Here is a 20,703-nt window from a genome sequence, read left to right as displayed (position 1 = left end):
ATCTCACTTTTGCTTACCTAACAATGCCCTATTGTTCGCTGTTCCTGGACCCAGAAAAAGTTCACTTAACCTTCTCTGAGCCTACTACTCTTTTGTAAAAATAGCGATCCTAATCTCTCAAAGTTGACTTGAGGTTTCAGAAATAATACACACTTTAAACGATACACAATCAAGAGGTTACTCTCCTAATCGCTCCTTTACACTTTATAGCTATCTAGTGCCTCCTTTCAATTCAATAATATTTATTGAATACTAAATATGTGCTAGGCACTGTGTGGGACAGAGGGCATGACAGAAAAGTAGGTTGAATTGACGTGATTGTTGCCGTCACTAAACTTATTACAATATACTTTCTCAACCACTACCTTTGAGGACTAGATAATCTCTAACATTATGAGCAAATCAGGGAGTCCTCAGAAATTCAGGCCAGGCTGCACCCCTGGGCGCCACCAGCTGCCCGCACCTCCGCTTTCCTCGGCTGCGTGCGACCCAAGATTGGGAAGCAACCCCGCTCCCCAACATCAAACCCGGAGCCTCACTAGTCGAATCCGACCAGGGTCCGCGTGGCAGGCGGGGGGCGGGACGCGGACGCGTGTCGCGGCCTGGGCCGGGACCTTTGCGCCTGCGCGCTGCGGCCCGCTCAAGGACCCGGATTTAAAGCGACAGGCGCTACCACCACCGTGGCTGAGCGTGGCCAATAGTCGCTAAGTCACAGGCCTACACTGTGCGCCGGAGCCGGGGAGGCAGGTGAGTGGCGGCGCGGCGGAGCTGGGCAGTGGGGAGAGAGGCGGCCCGGGGCTCGGCGCGGCCAGGGAGCCAGCCTCCTCGGCTCCTCCCCCGCCCGCAGAGCTCCAGGGCACACCCTCCGTGACGTGACGGCCCCCCTGGAGCCCATGGGGGATGGTTCGCGGCTCTCCCTGGCCCCTACGGGTCCCCGCCAAGAAAGGTTCCTCCGCGGGGGCTGCTCTGGCCCCTGCCGGCTCAGCACGCTGAAGCCTTTCTTTTGCTGCTGCGTCCTTTTCCCCATCCAAGGGCTCTTTGCTTGGTCCCCGGCCGTCCGAAGCCAAGAGACTCGCTTCCCCACCTCCTCTCTGGTGACCCCGGGGTCTGCACCCGGCTAGTAACCCCTGCCCACTGCCCCGAAAGCATCGCGGGATGGCCCTCCAGGAAAAGCGGCAGCAAGGCTTTCACTTCCCGGCCTGGTGCAGCTCACTGGCCCGAGGCGGCCCGGGCTGCGTTCAGGCCTCAGTGGTTTCCTTCTAGACAGACTTCTTTTCATGAAATTCTGAGCAGTGGCCGTTGGGGACTGTGGGACAGGCTGGTTTCCTCAAAGCAGCATTGTGCCTCCTCGTGGCCCGGTGCTTTCTGGGCCTCCGGCCCTGCGGAGGTTGGGGTACTCTGAAGTCAGTACCTTTCATTACGGGTTTTAAGGGGTGCTTCATAAATCGTTCTTCCTGAGGAACATATTGAAACCTCATTTGTTCTGAGTCTCACTTATGGGCCTGCCAAACTTTCACATACTTCACCTCTGTGGTTATAAAACTTTTGGGGAGTATAGAGTACTTTGTGAATTTCATGAAAAATCATAAACCTTCTCTCCCCCAAAAAGGTACATATTAATATGCATATTTTATATATAAAGGAATTCAGAGCCTCCCACTCCCACCCCATCTGTGGACTCATTTTAATTTTCCCAACCATTCTTTGAGGTAGGTACTATTTTCCCTGTTTTAGAAATAAAACTGAGAGGAGTTAAAGGATTTTTCCCATCCCTGATTCCCATCCACCTACTTTCCTCTGCATCATGTTTCATTACAGTAAGTGAAGCCTGCTTTTCATTATAATCCAATAGCAATTTCACTACAAAGCGGTGTGCAGGCTGAAATAATTTCCAGTTCATTTAAAATCGGAACTATGAAAATACTTCAGAAAATAATTAATCTAAGCAGATGGAAGGATACCATGCAGATATTATCCCTTGTTTCCATTGGGATTGATTTTTTCAGTTTCTTTGATTCTTGCTGTCCATTTATGTCAGCATTCCATGATTCAAGTTACTGAGGTATAAACAGGCTAATTGCACGTACGGAGCCCCTGCTGTGTGTCCAGCTCTGTTCTAAGGGCTTTACTCTTAGAATAACAATCCCTTGAGTTAGGTACTATTATTACCCATATTTTACAGTTGAGGAAATTCAGGAGTGGAGAGGTTAAGTAACCTACCAAAGTCACACAGCTAATGAGCTAGGACTTGAACCCAGGCATTCTGGTTCTAGACTCCCTTTAATTGCTTCTCAAAATAGGGCTTCTGATTAAATCACAGATCTTTATAGTAGCTTAATTAGTTTCTAAGGATGGCATATATGTTATACTTAACATTAAAAACTTCATGAACATAATGGAATTTTTTTGGTGATTAAAAAGAAACTTCAGGTCTCGTAATATTTAGGGGTCATCATTATGAATATCAGGTATTGCCGAGGCCTTAAGAAAGGTTTTATGTTATTTGGATTCTCTTGATTGTGATTTACTAGTTATACATGTGTGCAGTAGTTAATTGAACACCCTTTTGCAAACTGAATTTTCCTGTACTGGAACTCTTCTTTATCCTGTAGGCAATAAATCTTTAATATTTTGGGAAGTGTTTGATTAGTCAGCATAGACTGTATTAGGACCTTGGCCTTTGAATAAATGGGAAGCCTAGCCCCTCATTTATATCTCACCTTTTCTGTTCTTCACCCCGTCGTGCAGCTGTATGACTTTGGCTTTCAAGATTCTCTTCCCATCAACCCTCCGTGCACTCAGCCGAAAAGAATTGTGCCTATTCCGAGAAGAACATCTTTGGCCAAACATAAAACATTTCAGCCAGTGGTCAGAAACAGATCGGCTTCATGGGCCCTGCCTACTCCGGAAAAGAAAGCCTGTTCTGTCATTCCAGGAAGGCAGTCTAAGACTACGTGCCACCTGCCTTGTCTTATTGCCAGGGTCGCATGTGGGACTCTGCAGTGGGCCCTGTGAGATGGCTGAGCAACGGTTCTGTGTTGACTATGCCAAGCGTGGCACAGCCGGCTGCAAAAAATGCAAGGAAAAGATTGTAAAGGGTGTGTGCCGAATCGGCAAAGTGGTACCTAATCCTTTCTCAGAGTCCGGGGGTGATATGAAAGAGTGGTACCACATTAAATGCATATTTGAGAAACTGGAGCGGGCCCGGGCCACCACAAAAAAAATCGAGGACCTCACAGAGCTGGAAGGCTGGGAAGAGCTGGAAGATAATGAGAAAGAACAGATAAACCAGCACATTACAGGTGGGGTGAAGAATACTGCTTTCTCATCTTGCTAGTGCTGAAAGAAAAAGTGATAAGGAGAATAGAGTCCAATTTCCCTTTCTTTCTTTCCTCTGTTAACTTTTTATTTAGAAATAATTTTAAACTCACAAAAAGTTGCAAGAATAAAAATAGTACAAAGAATGTTTATATTCCCTTTACCCATTTTAATTATTGTTGCTGTCTTTTCTTTATCATTTGTGTTCTTGTATGCTCTATTACTCTTTCCTTACACACACATTTAGTTTTTTTCCTGGACCATTGAGTGTAAGTTGCATACATTATGGCCCTTTGTCTTTAAATAGTTCAATGTATATATCTTAAGAATAGGAATATTCTCTTACATGACCATAAATACAGCTAACAATTTCGGTAAATTTATTCTTAATATAATACTTTAATCTACTGTCCGTATTCCAGTTTTGTCAATTGATAAAATATCTTTTATAGCTTTTTTTCCCCCTTCTATATAGAATCCCAGTCTAAGATCAGATATTGCATTTGGTGATCATGTCTCTTTAGCCTCCTTTAATCGAACATATTTGTAGTCTTTCTTTTATGATATTGACATTTTTGAAGAATAGGGTACTATACCTACCACTGCTTCCTTTTATCTATCAGTTTATCTGAATGGACTCACAGATTACTTTTTTTTTCCTGGTGGGTCATAATTTTACTGTGATTTATTAATTTGATTCTTATTGTTCCATATTTGGCCAGTTGGGGAGCCCCTTTGAGCTAGTTTCTGTGTCCTGGATACCCTTATCATTATTTTAAAAAATGTTTTAAAGTTCTTCCTTACTCTCTGGCATAACACAGTATGCTCTTAGGTTTACCTTCTGTGTATCTTGTCCCTGCCCTGGAATCAGCCATTTCTCTGAAAAGTTCTGGTTCCTGTTAGTGGAGAATAGCATGAAAAACCATAATCTGGGTGTTATGTGTCTTTGTTGCCATGAGTATCTTTTCTTAAGCCCTTTTAGCAGACTAGAACTAGAAAATTTATGTATATACTTGAAAACACGTACATACATACACAGGTACATATAATATATGTGCACATGCATGTATATTTACATGTATGCATATTTTATAAATTTTACACTGATGCTTCCAAATCCAGTTAGTCCTTTATGACCATCAGTGTCCTCAACTTTAAAGTAATGTTCATAGTTTCAATTAAGTATAGTTCTTGTCACTATAGGAAGATTAATAACAGTGGCTCTAAAAATGGGCATTTAATCCTTGTTCTTTGGAAGGAAAAAAGACGTCTAGGAGAGAAAACTATTTCTCATAATTCCTTTCTCAAGCCCCCATCCTGCCCTATGCTGCCTTAGCCATTGGCCTCAGCCTTTGTTACTTCTTGACTCATCTAATTCAGAGGAAGAGAAATACAAAGTAGAGTTAAACTGTCATATAGCTCAAATAACTCAGCAGCTGGAAGTTTTCCTGCCTATGTCAATCCAACATTCTCTGTTATCCATCTTCATTTTACTTTCTTGTGCACCTATAAGTTGGGGTTAATTCTGTGGAGCTAAGCTTCTCAGGTTTTATCTATTGATAAAATGTGATTTCCACTCTCTCCCCACAAATAATCTGGAGATTATTATATGTGAGATAAGAGGTGGAAAATGTTGGTGAAAATTTATTACTAATAGAAGTAAAGGGTAACTGGGTCTTTTTCCCCAGAACATCTTCCCCTCCAAAACCTTTCCCTCCAATTACCCACTACCTCTACTCAAAAAGACTGGCCAGCCAGCAGCCAGCTTTGGGGTGACGCCATGGTAGTAACAAGCGAGGTTCTAAGAGTGGATGATAGACCTTTTGGAAGCTTTCTCAGGGATCTTTCACTGAAGGATATTTTTCTTTCTTTTGGGGTCCTACAGATCTATCTTCTAAGACAGCAAGCACACCAAAGAAGAAAGCTGTTGTCCAGGCTAAGCTGACAGCTACTGGCCAGGTGACATCTCCAGTGAAAGGTGCCTCATTTGTTACCAGTACCAATACCCGGAAATTTTCTGGCTTTTCAGGTAAGATAGATAGGTTTAAGGCTACTTTAGCTGTTATGGTCCACCTTTTAATTTGGTGTCCTCTTTGGGACTCCGGCTAAGAGTGAAAATTCTGTGCTGTCTCGTCTCAATAATTTGCTTCCATCTGAGCAGAGACAGATAATGGCTAATTCTCAACACCCCAACTGTATGGCATTTCTTTGCATACTTTAATTTCTATTGCAGCAAAAAGATGTTTGTTTTGTCAAGACTTTTCTCACAGTAGTTACTTAGGTCAGACAGAGTATTATAACTTGCCTTTTACTTCCTTGTTTTTTGATAAAGAATTTTGAGAAATGGCATCCCTAAACTTACCCATACCAAAGAAAGTGTGAAAGAAGGCAGATATCATGCTTGCCCTGTGTAACAGATAGTGTTGGATTAGAGGCTTTTACATATGTAGTTTCATTTGTTCTTCAGTTAACCTTTGAAAGAACTTTTATTAGGTCCATTTTATGAATGAGAAAGTTTATGTTCAGGTTCATTATGGTATTAGTATTTACACTGAAATCTGTTTAACTCCCAACACCTGTGCTCTTTTACCCTACACCCTGCTATGTCTTTTATTTGGAGACATTCCGTGACTGACTCAGGTAAACAAAATGAAGCCAAAATACATGGATTCAGAAGTTGCTTGAAGTAGTAGTAAAAGAAACCTAGACTTGAGTTTAGAAGACCTGGGTCCTGATTCCAGCAGTATCACCTGACAACATGCTCAGGGGAGCAAGTCGCTTCACTTCTGCACCTCTGTGGCCTCATCTGTGAAGTGGCAATGGCAACACCTGCCTCATTTATTCCACAGTGTTCTCATGAGGACTGAAGGAGATATGGTTGTAAACATGGTGCCTGACTCTATGGGATATTTTATTCTTTTAAAACTCTGAGGTTTGTGTTTTTGTTTAATGGTAGGCCAAAGATAGAAATACGGAAGAGTTCAGGTGACAATAACAACATGTTTCTGGAAGGGCCCTGGTCCTGGGGAAGGAATTTGAAAGAAGTTGAAGAGAACAAGGTATTCTGGTGCTTAAAACCTGCTGAACATCAACACTTTGGAGGTTCTGTCCCCTAAAATCCTCTTTAGACTCCAGGTCAGAGATGAGGATGCATTTATAATTTACAAAGCCCAGACAAGAAGACGCTTACATCAGCAACTTGCTTGCTAATGGCTCTCCTGCAAGCTTGCAGAGTGAAATTTGCTTTGTAAATGGTCACAAGAACTTAAGAAGGGATCACTCAAGAGTTACACAGTTATTTTAGGGTATCTGGAGAAAAACCCTGCTGGTCGAAAACCTTTTATTTTGACAATAAGAAAGAAAAGATCATGGTGATGGTGGTGGGTGGGAGTGGCAAGGGGCTGGGAATGTCTTCTCAGGCCTTGGTCTTCTAATCAGTAAGAAGAGATCAAACTAGATAATCTTTAAGGCTTCTTCTAGCTCTAACAGCCTGTGGTAGCATTGGTTTCACATTGACTAACATGTCTCATGATTTCTTTCCCCTTCCTCATCCCAACTTTTCTGGGTTCAGCTTTACAATTGCTCTGAGATCCTTCTAACCACTCTTGGCATGAAGGTGGCCTTTTTTCTTCTGTGAAGTGCTCATATAAAAAGATGTACATCAGCTGGTCCTCTGCTTGGGTGTGAGGCCGCTGTTTCTTTACCATTAATAGCTGTAAGATTTGGGGGAATTACTTGATCTCCATTTCTTTACCTGTAAGATAAGCGTAATGTATCTACCTCAAAGGGCTATATGGGGAGATTAAATGAAGCTACACATAGAGCACCAGCAGAGTGCCTGTTAGTTTTTCTTTCTTCCTTTTCAGCAAGGCAGAATGAATTATCTATACTGTTTCTCCCTTTTTCTCTCTCCAACAGCCATGCCCAACAACTCTGGGGAAGCCCGCTCAAGCCCTACCCCTAGAAGAAGTCTTTCCTCAAGCAAATGTGACCCTAAGCACAAGGATTGTCTGCTACGTGTGTTTCGGAAGTTGTGTGCCACAGTGGCTGAAAATCCTAGCTACAACATGAAAACTCAGATCATCCAGGACTTCCTTCGGAAAGGCTCAGCAGGAGGTAGGACCTAGAGCATCCTGGGTGGGCTTTTCCCCTGGAAAGCCCAGAGCCATGGCTAGCTTCATGGGCATATGAACTTGTTCAGTTGCATGGGGCCCCATGCTTGGTTTAATTGCTCTGCTCTTGCTGGCTTGAAACTCTTAATAATTTTGACCAACGAGCCCTACATTTTCATTTTATACTGGGCCGCACAAAGGATGTAGCCAGTTCTGCTCTGAGCACTTGGCATCTTTCTTCCCCTGCCCTATTCTACCCCCAGGAAGTCAAAAGACTCTATTCCATTTGACTAAGAGGAATATTCACTATCCTACATGTTTGATTAGGTTTTTGTGACTCACATGCACAGCTTGGAATAGAATCTTCCAACCCCGCTTTCATTCATCTAAGAAATCATCACTGAGCATCTATAAGGTGCTCGTCACTGGGCACACTGAAGTAAAAGTCATGGCTCTGCACTGCAGTAGTTCATCCAGGGGCTAAATTTGGGGATGCAGACACATAAACCCCAGCCACCACCAAAGAACACCATGGTCTCTGCTAGTGTCATAAAATGCACACGGTACTATAGCATCACAGGTAGTGATGTAGACATCTCTTGCAATTCCTTGAGTTAATGTATGTGTTTAAGCTTTATTTCTCAAGAAGGGTTCCTCTTCTGTCTCCAGATGGTTTCCACGGTGATGTGTACCTAACAGTGAAGCTGCTTCTACCAGGTGTTATTAAGAGTGTTTACAACTTGAATGATAAGCAGATCGTGAAGCTTTTTAGCCGCATTTTTAACTGCAACCCAGATGATATGGCACGGGACCTAGAGCAGGTCAGAGGAAGGGCAAGGTCAGGGGCATTCCAGGTGGGGTTCTGCCAAGCCAAGCACCTGCAATCTCTTTTTTCTAGTTGGGGCACATATTTTTTTTAAGAAACTGAAACCGATTTGCGCAAATTTCCGTTTGAGAGGAGCTGAATGTGAGACTACAGCTGTTAGTTTCACAAGGTTCTGAGGACTGAAATTATACTGCTGAGCCATGAAAGCCTAGCTCTCGAGGGTCAGGATTTGAGACTTCCTGCTGTCCTTCCTGGGACTCTTATTCTGGACCTTAGTTTTTCTTGCTTTTTTCTCCCCTATAACTTGGGCTTACCATTCAGCTTTGGTTTGTTCATGACTGCACGGAAAGTTTCTGTCCAAGTACCCCGTTATCTGATGACCGTATTGGTCTCTTAGTTCAGGTTCTAACAGGAATCAAATTGGCTCAGCCCTGGATTTGTCCTTGTTTCATTTTTCGTTAAGGCAGGTGGCCAGAACCCTTGGTGGGTGGGGGTACCCTTTCCAGGACTGTGGGTGGGATAGATTCTTTAAGAAGTAAGGTCGATATGTGTGAGCTATGGACAAGAGTGATGATTGAAATCTCTGATTCAAGCCCTGGGGGTTTGGGGGACACACTTGGCCACTCAGGGGTTGTTGCAGTGGCATTTGGTTTTTGGAGACAGGGTGACGTGTCAGAGACGATCAGAGTCTTCTTTGAGCAGAGCAAGTCTTTCCCCCCAGCTGCCAAGAGCCTCCTCACCATCCAGGAGGTGGACGAATTCCTCCTGCGGCTCTCCAAGCTCACCAAGGAGGATGAGCAACAACAGGCCCTGCAGGACATCGCCTCCAGGTTGGGGAAGCTGCCCAGTGGAAATGGGCTTGGGAAGATGGAATCTCTAGGGAAAGAAAGTTTGGGGGTCCAGAGCTGTTCAAAGACCAAGTTGAATGTGCCTCATCTCCTAGGTGTACAGCCAATGACCTCAAGTGCATCATCAGGTTGATTAAACATGATCTGAAGATGAACTCAGGTGCAAAACATGTGTAAGTACCAGCTCTTCAGACAGCCTTGGCTGCCAGCTTCCTTTGTTACCAGCTGGTATCAGGACTTTGGAGTCCTGATCTGCATTTGAATCCTGATTCTACCTTCTTCTTTCCTGTGGGACCCATCACTGGACCTAGCTCAGCCTCTAGTTTCCCATATATAAAATGGAGATAACAATACTCTTATCACAAAGGATGGAATATGTTCCGTAAGCATAGTATGAGTCAGTTGCCTACTCCAGCCCCCTCTTTGTTAGAGCAGCATGTCCAAGAGCTGTTTTGCCTATGAAAGTCTTTAGATAATAGAACATAACCCCTTCCTCATATATTGAGACCCCTCCTCTCTCTGAGGACAGACTGCTATCCAAAGCAATAAGGTCAAAGACAGTGTTTTTTATTTCCATGCTCCTGTTCACATTGGCAGGTTAGACGCCCTTGACCCCAATGCCTATGAAGCCTTCAAAGCCTCGCGCAACCTGCAGGATGTGGTTGAGCGGGTCCTTCACAATGAGCAGGAGGTGGAGAAGGAGCCAGGCCAGAGACGATCTCTAAGTGTGCAGGCCTCACTGATGACCCCAGTGCAGCCCATGCTGGTAAGGAAGCTGCTCTGGCCTTGCTTTCTACCCCTCTCCAAGTATACTATCCTTCCATGTGAGGTATGGAAGCATATGAATGCTGATAGCCCCTTGCAAGTTGACTATAGGAGTTTGGGGAAGGAAAAGTAGAGATGCAGAGGGCTGTTTCTCAATGAGGAAGTAAAAGCAAAGGAGAAGTCAGCATGATCTAGTGTAAGTACCTGAACTCTAGGCCCAGCTCTGCCACCAATAAGCTATAAAATCTTAGATGAGTTACTTAGCTTTTCTTGATCTTTAGTTTACCTATGTGAATGACATATGAAACCCTCTGAAGCGTCTACGTAGAATGGTTTATCATCTTTCCTGAAGACAAGTGGATGTGTTAGGTAACTCCTGAGGTTCTGTGACCTGCCCCAAAGTAGCTGTGAAAGTTGGTGGCAGAGTCAGGCTTTCTGTGACAGGGTGAATTAGGCCTCCTTTTTTTCTGGACAGAGGAAGCTTAAGGAATGGAGACCAGCTCTGAGAGAGAGCATCATGGGCCTCTGCTCATTTCATGAGAAATGGGATTTCCTTTCTGGCATTGGTTTTCCTATGTTACAGGACCTTCCATGAATGCTGCCATGCCCACTGTCGGATCCTTTGATTTGTTCTAGTGGTGTGCAGTGCTTTTAATGAAACGGTTTTGTGTGTTATACTAAAGCTTTGGTTTAGGGTTTTATGTTTCAGATGGGGAAGTGTTCTCTCCCTCCCAGGAAGGTGGGACAACCAGCACCAAAATTGTGAGATCTGCATACCAGGAACGGGACCCCGGTCACCTGCAGTAGTGGCCTTTCTGACTTTTATAAGAATTCTTTCTGGAGTCTGTTCTACAACCTGCCATTTAAAGAGTGGCATAGATTATATAGCTTAGCAGTTAACTACATAGCTTTTAGAGTTGGGCCTATATTCAAACCTCATTCCTGCCACCTACTAGCTATGTAACCTTAAATACTTCCTTAAACTTCCGTTTTCTCATCCATAAAATGAAAACAGTATCTGTCACATTAGATATCACATCAAGGAAGGAATGAAATTATATTTGTGATCTGACACACATAAATGACCCTAACATGGTAGCCACTGTTGTTTAAGTTAAGATGGCACAGGTATGTGAATAAGCATTCCTGTGTCATTCCCTGTCCTCAGGCTCCCTGGTCACTGCCACCCTGCCAGCCTCACTGTCACTTTTTAATCTTACCTCTATGTACTGCCTGTGCTGAGATAACTGAAATGTTAAATAATAAGCCAAAGGCCTTGCAAGATCCTAAATTATTGGGGTTGGGGGGGACCAAAATGCTGTTTCAGTGGAATTTTATTTTCTCTACAATGAGTTGCATTCCTCAAAATGCAATCTCTATATATGACACTGCTCAGCCTTTTCCATGCTCATCACCTCTTCAGTGGCCTACTGTGAGGGTGTGTTCTGGCAGTTAGTCCCCAGAACCTGAGCTCTCGGGCTCTCCCTGCTGTGTAGTCCTTCATTGGGAGAACACCTGTAAGTCTCCAGGCTTTTCTTTCTCCACCCCAAGGCCGAGGCCTGCAAGTCCATAGAGTATGCGATAAGGAAGTGTCCTAATGGCATGTTCTCTGAGATCAAGTATGATGGGGAGCGAGTCCAGGTGCATAAGAATGGGGACCACTTCAGCTACTTCAGCCGCAGTCTCAAGCCTGTCTTACCTCACAAGGTAAGGTTCCTTCATTTCTACCAGGACTATCTTTCCCTTCTGCTTCTAAGAATCTCAAGGTCAGAGTTCCATAGCCGTTCTAGCTCTGGTACACAATAGGTTTGTTTTGTATTTGTTGAATGAATAAATTAATTAATTTATTCATTTTTGGACTCTTCCGATAATGAGGGGCTGCTCAGTAGGCACAGCCAAAGAGCCCAGACTTGAGTTAGTTAGCACAGAGCCCCAGTGGACAGTGATGCTTCTCTTGCCCACCATGGTATTGGGACAGTGAGCTCATCTGGTGAGTGATTTATAGTGCTTATCTTTTGTGTTTCTCTTTCCTGTGTGCTTCCTCCCCTCTGAGCTAAATTACGGCTCGTGTACAAAGGGTTGTTGGGCCATCATTCATGAATTTGTCCAACAAATATTTATCGAGTACTTAGTCTGTGCTAAGTGCTGTTCTAGGTAGTAGACGTATAGCAGTAAAAAAAAAAAAAAAAAAAGTGGACCAAAGTTCTGGACCTCTGGAAGCTTACATTTCTGATGTAAACACAATCCCATGTGGGACATCTGGGAGCCAGACTCCTGCCCTCAGTCAGGAGAACCTCATTCCTCAGCCTTTCTTAGCTCACAGGGCCTCTGTGAACATTTGGGGGTATCTTTAGGAAAAGCAGCTAGAACATCTGGCTCCAGTAGCTTGTGAGTAGATGGACTTTCTGTCCCCGCTACCCCTTCTTTCCTAGCTCAGATTTCCATGATGGGTAGCTCGCATCCTTACATCTGGCCTTCCTGCTGTAACACCGAGCAGTCAGGCCACTTGTTCCAGGTGTTCAGAGGAGAGTTAAGTAGTGGCCTTCCACATGTTGGTGGTCTGTGTTCCTTCTGGGGACTGGGTTTTGCTTTCGGTGGCTCAGCTTCAGGTCCCTGCTGCCTACTTCTCCCTCACCTAAGTGACCCCTTCTACCTCCAGGTGGCCCACTTTAAGGACTACATCCCCCAGGCTTTCCCTGGGGGCCACAGCATGATCTTGGATTCTGAGGTGCTCCTGATTGACAACAAGACAGGCAAACCACTGCCTTTTGGGACTTTGGGAGTGCACAAGGTACTGGCCGAGGGCAAATGTACAAAATGAATGCACATGTCTGCATATATGTGCATGTGCTATCAGTCTAGAAGGGGAGGAATCCATCACTCAGGATTGGGCTTACTCTGTTTCTGAACTGTTAATGAATTTAGCCCTGAGTTTAGATGTTTTGGTTTCCACTCAGGACCATCTGCTAAGTGCCCTAATGGCCCAGGGGCTTCAAAGCACAAATAGGACTTTTCTATCGGGGGCTTCAGAGGGTCCTCAGAAGTGGATTGGTACTACCCATTTTTCATGCCCTCTTATTTTTGTCTTTCACATACCTACTATCTCATTTTTCTTTACAGAAAGCTGCCTTCCAGGATGCTAATGTCTGCCTGTTTGTTTTCGATTGTATCTACTTCAATGATGTCAGTTTGATGGACAGGTGAGGAATCTCTTTTCATTTCCTAGGTGGTGAGGTGGGGGGTTCCGATTGGAAAAGAGGGAGAAGGGCCTGTAGCATATACCTCTTTGTGTCCAGTAGCTGGGCAGGGCCAGGGGCTGCATATTACAGTCAACTCTCCATTCAGTGTTAGGAAGAGTAGATGTGTTGACTAGATTTCTTCTTGACAGCTTAAGTCACAGAGAAAACCCCAACCCCCACCCCATACTTTCTCTACTACAGCAAAATTGACTGTTGACAAGAAATAGACTGAGCACAGTAGCGTTTCAGTTTATTTCTACAATAGCACCCACAGGGACGTAAGGCAGATGGTTTTCAGGTCAGAGGTTTTACTTTCAGAAGAGGCCAACAATAGGAAGCGATGAGTGGGACTGTCTTAGAGAAAACGAGCAGTCTTGACTTAGCTGCCTCCAAATTATTAGGCCCAAGAAACCAGTACTGGCCTTCTCACTTACAAAGTGTATCCCTGCCATAACCCCTCCCACACTGGCTCACATTCTTGAGTTTGGAAGGGGAAGGAAGTGGAAGGGAGAAATAATTGTTGGGGGTAGGAGTTGGGGTTTGGGCTTCAGGTCCTGAGGCCTGTCATCCTGCTGACCCAAGAACCAGCCAGCCTTGGGCCTGAGGTATGGCAGGGTGCTGGGGATAAAAAAAGAGAGTGAGAGTCATTTTTCAAGTGGGACCAGAATTCATACAATCTGTTTGGGCTAAAGGCCAGTTCTCCTGTGACTCAATGAAGTAGAAACAGGAACCAGAACAATGAAGTAGCTCTATGCCATAGCTCACGATTGTCCGTCTTTGGTCACTGGAGCCCTTGTAGCCCTTGACAGGCAGAAATGTTAGACACGAAGGCTTTAAGCCATTGCAAACCCTCTCATGAAGCAGTTTATTGTGTCCCTTCCCTCTTGAGAACTCCTAATGGGGGCGGGAGGGTCCTGGCCAGACCTCAGCTCTCCTCTCCCCTTTAGGCCTCTGTGTGAGCGGCGGAAGTTTCTTCATGATAATATGGTTGAAATTCCCAATCGGATCATGTTCTCAGAGATGAAGCAAGTGACGGTGAGCGAAAGCAGTGTCCTAGTGGTTTAAGAGCAGCAGGGTAGAGAACTCCTTGGCTTAGATGTGACTGGGAGTGAGTCTTACTTTCTTATGGGGGCTGCTGATATGTATATGTTGTCTACTAGTCTCCACCTAGGAGGGCAGGGTATGAAACACCCTAGGTAGGGTCCCTGCTTTGCAAGCCCTTTGTTCCTTGTATTCAAGTCAGGGTGTTTGCAGTGGGCACTTTATTAGTGTGAGAAAAGGAACAACCTCCATCTTACTCCCATAGCACCCTCTCAATTCTCACACTCTCTCTACTCTCAACATCTCTCCTGTTATCCCTCAGAAAGTCTCAGACTTGGTTGACATGATAAACCGGGTGATCAGAGAGGGATTGGAAGGGCTGGTGCTGAAAGACGTGAAGGTAAGATCCTTTGTTTTCTCCTGTAGACTTGAAGCTCTCCTTTGATCCTTTCCTGCCCTGGCCAGGAGATGGCAGTGGCGGTCTGAGGTGTTGGGGGGTGGGTGCTGAGGGGTCATCTTTCCAGAGTTTGGACACCTCTGTTCTGGATCTAGAGAATGGGTTAGTGTGTGTCTTCTGTAGTGCCTGGAGCCTAAGGGCTCTTCCCCAGGGTGGGATGGGCACTGATAGATCTGATATATTGAGTGAAGAGGTAAATCCCGCCCTCATGGAATTTCCATTCTAGTTCATGGTTTCTCTTGCTTCCCCTCAGGGTACATATGAGCCTGGAAAGCGGCATTGGCTGAAAGTGAAGAAAGACTATTTGAATGAGGGGGCAATGGCTGACACAGCTGACCTGGTGGTCCTTGGGGCCTTCTATGGGCAAGGGAGCAAAGGTCAGGGTGGCCTCTGGCCTGTGGGATGGCACTTATTTGAAAGGCACCACGGAAGGTAGAGGCTGGCCTTTTTACTGGCTTGATTTACCAGTTAGGCTAGTCATGACTTCCAAAGTTTTGGGATCAGGAGCCCCAACCTAGCCCATGTCCCATCAGACAGCAATATCTGAGAGCTACAGACTTAGGCAGGGAGAGGTCAGACAAGAATACCCTGTGCTAGTCTAGCACAAAGAAGTTCACCAACTATTTCTTCAGGGCATGATAGCCTTCTCCTCAGGGAAAATTGGTTTGCTCACTGGAGGGAAAGCTGGGCTCTTAGGAACTAGTACTTTTAGGCAATCTACTATGTGCCAGGCACTGTTCAATTCCTTGTACTCCCCTCCAGAGCCCAACAAGTTATGCGTGATTATTCCTAATTTACTGAAGAGGAAATTGGAGCTCATAAAGCTTAAATTATACAGCTAGTAAGAGGTAGAAACAGGTAAACTCTGGCACTCTGACACCAAGGCCCAGCCCTTTCCAACAGGCTGTCTCTAATTGGGCACGTGGGGCTGGCAGAGATGGCTCCCTCCATCCACAGTTTAACTCATCCCCCTCCCAGGTGGTATGATGTCCATCTTCCTCATGGGCTGCTACGATCCAAGCAGCCAGAAGTGGTGCACAGTCACCAAGTGTTCAGGTGGCCATGATGATGCAACACTGGCCCGCCTGCAGAAGGAGCTGGACATGGTGAAAATCAGCAAGGTGAGGAAGGGACCTGGTTGGCCCTGGCCTCTGGACTGGCCATCATTACTGAGACAGGCTGCACTTTGGGGACTGCAGGTATCACTTATCTGTTTCCACAGACAGGAGAGCTGCTGCTTAGCCATGGGAACAGTATTAGGGCTTCAAAGTCTCTGAGTGCCTACCTTGTGGAAACTGGGCTGCATGCCCTCAAGGCCACACCCTCTCTGGGCAGGGAGGATCCTGTGGGGTGAGGGTCAGCCTTTTGTGCTAAGTCACTTCTCACAATCCCATGACCAAGACGGGGCTTAAGTCTAGTTTTGGCTTGGGAATATAGGAGAGCATCTTTTTTCCTCCAGGATCCCAGCAAGATACCTAGCTGGCTGAAAATCAACAAGATCTACTATCCTGACTTTATCGTCCCAGACCCAAAGGTATCAACCCGGTGGCCTGGGGTCCTCTAGCCCACAGAATGAGTTTGCAAATTCTCTAATGCCAGAGACACCGTCTCTGCCTCATTGACAGTCTACCCAGGGACATGGATCTGGACTGTTCAGCCAAGTGACAGGCTTGGGGATGGCCAGTCAACACTGAGGAATCATCCTCAATAGTGAGGGAAAGAGGGTCTGCACTTCACTGACAGACACTTGAGGCCCAGGACTTCCCTAAGGTCACACAGCATCAGCAACAAAAGTGAGACTTGAACCGTCTCCCACCTGTTAGTCAGTGCTTATTTGGTTTTAACTGTTCTGTATTGCTTCTAGCTGATTGGGAGATGTTTGCTTCTTAACCAGTGAGTGACCTGACTTCCTCCTAACAGAAAGCTGCCGTGTGGGAGATCACAGGAGCTGAATTCTCCAAATCTGAGGCTCACACAGCTGATGGGATCTCTATCCGATTCCCTCGCTGCACCCGAATCCGTCATGATAAGGATTGGAAATCTGCCACTAACCTCCCCAAGCTCAAGGTGCCAGCTGCATATATGTCCTCTGCCCCACTGTCCCAACTTTGGAATGTTGGGCATCTGGCCCATTCACATGTCCTCTGTCTTCTCCTTTACCCCATTCCACTGAGAAGGCAGTCAGAAAGGGAGACCAAACCGCTGATGGGCCAGAGCAGCAGCACAGGCATCAGGCCCCACTGAGCAGCCCTGGGTCCCAAAGAGCTTCTGCTCTCACAGCATCCTGCTGAGGACTTGGCCCCAGGCTATAGCCTCTATATTGTTGATAAGAACTAGGGAACAGAGAACAGTGATTTATACCAATTACTCAAGGAAACATAGCCAGAGTTGAGAAAAGCACCAAGGAAGCCAGCTTTTCTCTATTTGTCTTTCTTCCCTCTTTGTTCTCCAGCCACATGCGCCTAAAACATACCACACAGACCGCCTTTGAGGCCAGTGGCTGGGAAGGGAATAACCACCTGCTATTCTCCCAACCCCTCCTCAGGAACTGTACCAGCTATCCAAGGAGAGGGCAGACTTCACCGTGGTGGCTGGAGATGAGGGGAGCTCCACTACAGGGGGCAGCAGCGGAGAGAATGAGGGCACCTCAAAGCCTTCTGTGTCTCGCAAAACCAGAACCTCCCCCAAGCATCCTTCTGCCAGTGCCAAGAAGGCAGAAGGAAATCTGAGTAGCCCTAACAGCAAAGGTGGTAAGAAGGGAGGGGGCTGACGTGATGAAAAATGCATGTGAGGGCAAAGATCAAAGGACAGGGATCCAGTGTCCCATTCCAGCTTTCAAATCATCTGATTCTCTGTCCACCGCAGCTGACAGTGACTGCATTCCTGTTGTATGTCCAGCCATGGGCCACAGGCCATTCTGCTGGACACTCTCCATCTGCTCAGTAAACCTGACAGGACCCTGGGAGAACCCATCTGATCCAGAGATAAGCTACCTCTGAGCTCTCTCTTTTCTCACCCATGCACATAGCAGAGCAAGACCTGGCCCTCTCTTTGCTGCCCTGACTTCAGGAACCATTATCGGGTCCCTCTACCCTTTTCTTAGTTCTTATCCTCAACTCGTTCCTGCAGGCCACAAGCTGACTGCAAAGCCTTCTCCTGTGAAGGTGGGAGAGAAGCTGGTCACAAAGTCTTCTGTGAAAGTTGGGGTGAAGCGGAAGGCTCCTGACGAGACCCCATGCCAAGCAAAGGTGAGGGTTAAGAACAGCAGTGCACTAGGGGCCACTTTTGCCTAGGGCCTCATGTTCCCAACCCTTTGCACTTGAACTTTGAGAGATGAGCAAAGGTGTTTTGGGGACTAATGGCCAAACCCCTCTCCCTTCCTGCAGCTGCTCCTCTGTCCTGGGCAGGGCCAGCAGTGCTGCTCTTCCACCCTGTGCCCTCTTGTTGCCTTGCAGAGGCGGCCAGCCAGCAAGCAGAGAGGAAGGAGAGCTGTGCCTACAGGCAGGAGATAGAACAGCCCAGCCTAGCCAAGGGAGGCTGCAGGGACATTAAAGGGGAGAAAGCCCACTCTGGGTATGAGTGCAGCGGTGTGAGTTTGTGCCAGCCAGCGAGGACCGGGGAGAGGGCATGCACTGCCTTAGTGACTCTCCTCCCACCTGAGGAGCCTTTTCCCTTTTGTATTCCCTGGTCAGGGAATTATAGCTGCCAAGCACCTAGTGAGGCCAGTAACTAGGCTCAGTTCTGGGGGAGCTGATGGCCTAAAGGGCAGATAGAGAAATGTGATAACCATAGTGTGACTTCACCACCCCACACCCCCACCAGCCAAGAGCAAGCACTGAAGTCTGGCAGCTCAGGCCCTATTTCTAGGCCTCAGCAAACCTATAGTATTTTCCCATCTTTTCCTACCTGAAGCCCTTGAATCCATCCACAGTAATGAGCTGGGTTTCTGCTCCCCACCCCTCACCCCACATCTAACTATTTATACACAGTGGACTACCTGAATGAGCAGCATCACTGAGAGCCAGTGGCCCATCCCACCAGCCACCGGATGGTTCTCAGACGGTTCTCGGAGACGTGCTTTTCCCTTATCCAGGTCCCTAACGTTGGGACCTGTCCCCTCTCCATCCTTTTTAGGCAGGAATGGAGGGGAGTGTCAGCCCTATGTAATCTGAAGTGGCTGGATAATGCGGGGTTTTGATACCTGTGCCTTTTCAGTAAATTCTGACTCATGTCCTGACCTCTAGGCTCCCTGTTTCTGGCTTTTTCTAACCTTATTCTCTGACCTGTGCTCATCTGGGTGGAGACACATCTGCTGCCAGCACAGGACCAACCCCACTTCTGACCCCACCCTGACCTCTGTGCATTTGCAGGTGCTACTAGACATCTTCACTGGGGTGCGGCTCTACCTGCCGCCCTCCACACCAGACTTCAGCCGTCTCAGACGCTACTTCGTGGCATTCAATGGAGACTTGGTACAGGAATTTGACATGGCCTCAGCTACACATGTGCTGGGTAGCAGGGACAAGAATCTTGAGGCCCAACAGGTCTCCTCCGAGTGGATTTGGGCATGTATCCGGAAACGGAGACTGGTAGCTCCCTGCTAGGACTGCTGCCTACCCTTCCCTACCATGGGTTCTGGCTGGGGCAGAACAGGATGGGGACAGACTTTCTTCTCCAAGCAATGTGTCTTCCAAAACCCACCAACCATGCATGGTCTCTCCCCAGCCAGGAGTCAGGTGCTATGGGTGCCACCAGTGAAGAAACTGACTTCCGTTTCTCCTGCTGGTTTACATAGATCTTTCAGATCTGTGTGCTAGTTTTGTCTTTTTGTTCTTTAAAAAGCTGTTTTCCTTTAAAAAAAATAACACATCTTACAGTTATCTCTGTCCTTCCCCCGACTTCTACCCCGAGTAAAGTCAAGGCCGGGCTACTGAAGCTCTGTCCACGAAGCCAATCCCAGTGACGGTCTTCTTCCTGCCTGCCTCCTTTTACTTCTAGGCTCATTTTAAAATTGTATTTCAGAGACTGCCCTCCCTCAGAAAAATGCTGCTTACATTTGGCAAAACTTGTATTCATCCCTTTTTCCCAGGAATGAAACCTCATTGGAAAGAAAATAAAATGAATTTTCTGACGTGTCTGTGTTCTGTTCCAGGGTATGGGTCTGGTTTGAAGGGAGGGAATCACAATCAGGTAGGAAAATGGGGCCTTTATGAAGAAAACATAAGTTGTTTGGGCTACTCCTCGGGGGGACAGAAGGCTCCAGGATGATCTGCCTCCTCAAATTCTAGAAACAAGGCTGTTCTTTAAGATAACCCACCTGAGGACAAATCTACACAACTTATTTACAAAGAATGGCTCCTATGCCACCCTGAGGCTAATTTATTATAAAAATAATTTAGTTTAGACAAGTGCTGTTCAATAGAACTTTTTGCAGCAATGGAAATAGCCTATAAATCTTCACTGGCCAATATGAACTAGCCACACTGGCCTTTGAGCACTTGAAATGTGGCAAACACAGCTAAGGAACTGAAGTTTTCATTGTAAGTCAACTTTAAATGATCACTTGCGGCTAGTAACCACCTCATCAGACAGTGCAGTTATACACACTGATGCAAATCTAAGCTGTGAGATGATTTAATAGCTACAACCTTACGCTATTTAATAGCTGAGCCTCTCTTCCTCCAGGAGGAATGGGGATAAGAATTGCACCTAAATTACAGGGTTGCTGTGAAAAAGTAAGTTACGTAAAGCTCTCAGCACAGCCTGGCATGGAGTTAGGAACACCAACACTGGCATGCATGTTCAGACCCTACCCAGGAGAGAGGAGGCCTGGTCTCTGACCAGAACACCACAGGACCACTTCCATAGCCTCCTGGGTATGCATGTGACAGCTCATACTCTGCAGGCTCATCAGGTGGCCATTTATACACTGGCTTCCATGTACTCAGGTCTGCCAACTCCTGAAGGTCAACTCTTTTTTTTCTTATCGACAAATTGGTAGGCTTGTTTGTCTACCCCATATAGGTTAGGTGAATGCGACTCAACCTTTGGAACATACCTGAGTGTCTCGGCCTGTAAGACTGAGAACCACTACCTA

The 20,703-nt window shown here is 46.2% G+C and overlaps 1 protein-coding gene across 3 annotated transcripts; it reads left to right on the top strand.

The window, feature by feature from the left end:
- Positions 1-591: 591 nt before the first annotated feature.
- LIG3 (DNA ligase 3) lies at positions 592-19,738 on the top strand. Of its 3 annotated transcripts, none has more exons than XR_005658024.1 (20): positions 592-747; positions 2,749-3,302; positions 5,204-5,347; positions 7,237-7,434; positions 8,100-8,251; positions 8,920-9,086; positions 9,200-9,277; positions 9,702-9,870; positions 11,421-11,576; positions 12,529-12,660; positions 12,990-13,069; positions 14,056-14,143; positions 14,472-14,549; positions 14,860-14,983; positions 15,585-15,727; positions 16,066-16,140; positions 16,527-16,673; positions 17,152-17,356; positions 17,472-17,854; positions 18,977-19,082. XR_005658024.1 is itself a non-coding variant. In XM_039885968.1 (20 exons), the coding sequence occupies exons 2-20, from the start codon at positions 2,753-2,755 to the stop codon at positions 19,208-19,210; spliced, it is 3,039 nt and encodes a 1,012-aa protein (XP_039741902.1). In that variant the 5' UTR covers positions 592-747; positions 2,749-2,752; the 3' UTR covers positions 19,211-19,738. The 3 variants fall into 3 exon arrangements, 2 of the variants coding, with proteins under 2 accessions (XP_039741902.1, XP_039741903.1); XM_039885968.1 differs by having other exon boundaries at positions 17,736-17,854; positions 18,977-19,738; XM_039885969.1 differs by lacking the exon at positions 592-747 and adding an exon at positions 872-1,709 and having other exon boundaries at positions 17,736-17,854; positions 18,977-19,738.
- The last annotated feature ends 965 nt before the right edge of the window (positions 19,739-20,703 follow it).

The sequence above is a fragment of the Pteropus medius genome, unplaced genomic scaffold (assembly GCF_902729225.1).
Source record: "Pteropus medius unplaced genomic scaffold, Ma_sr-lr_union100, whole genome shotgun sequence".
NCBI lineage: Eukaryota > Metazoa > Chordata > Mammalia > Chiroptera > Pteropodidae > Pteropus > Pteropus medius.
This window is presented reverse-complemented; position numbering and strand designations above follow the sequence as displayed.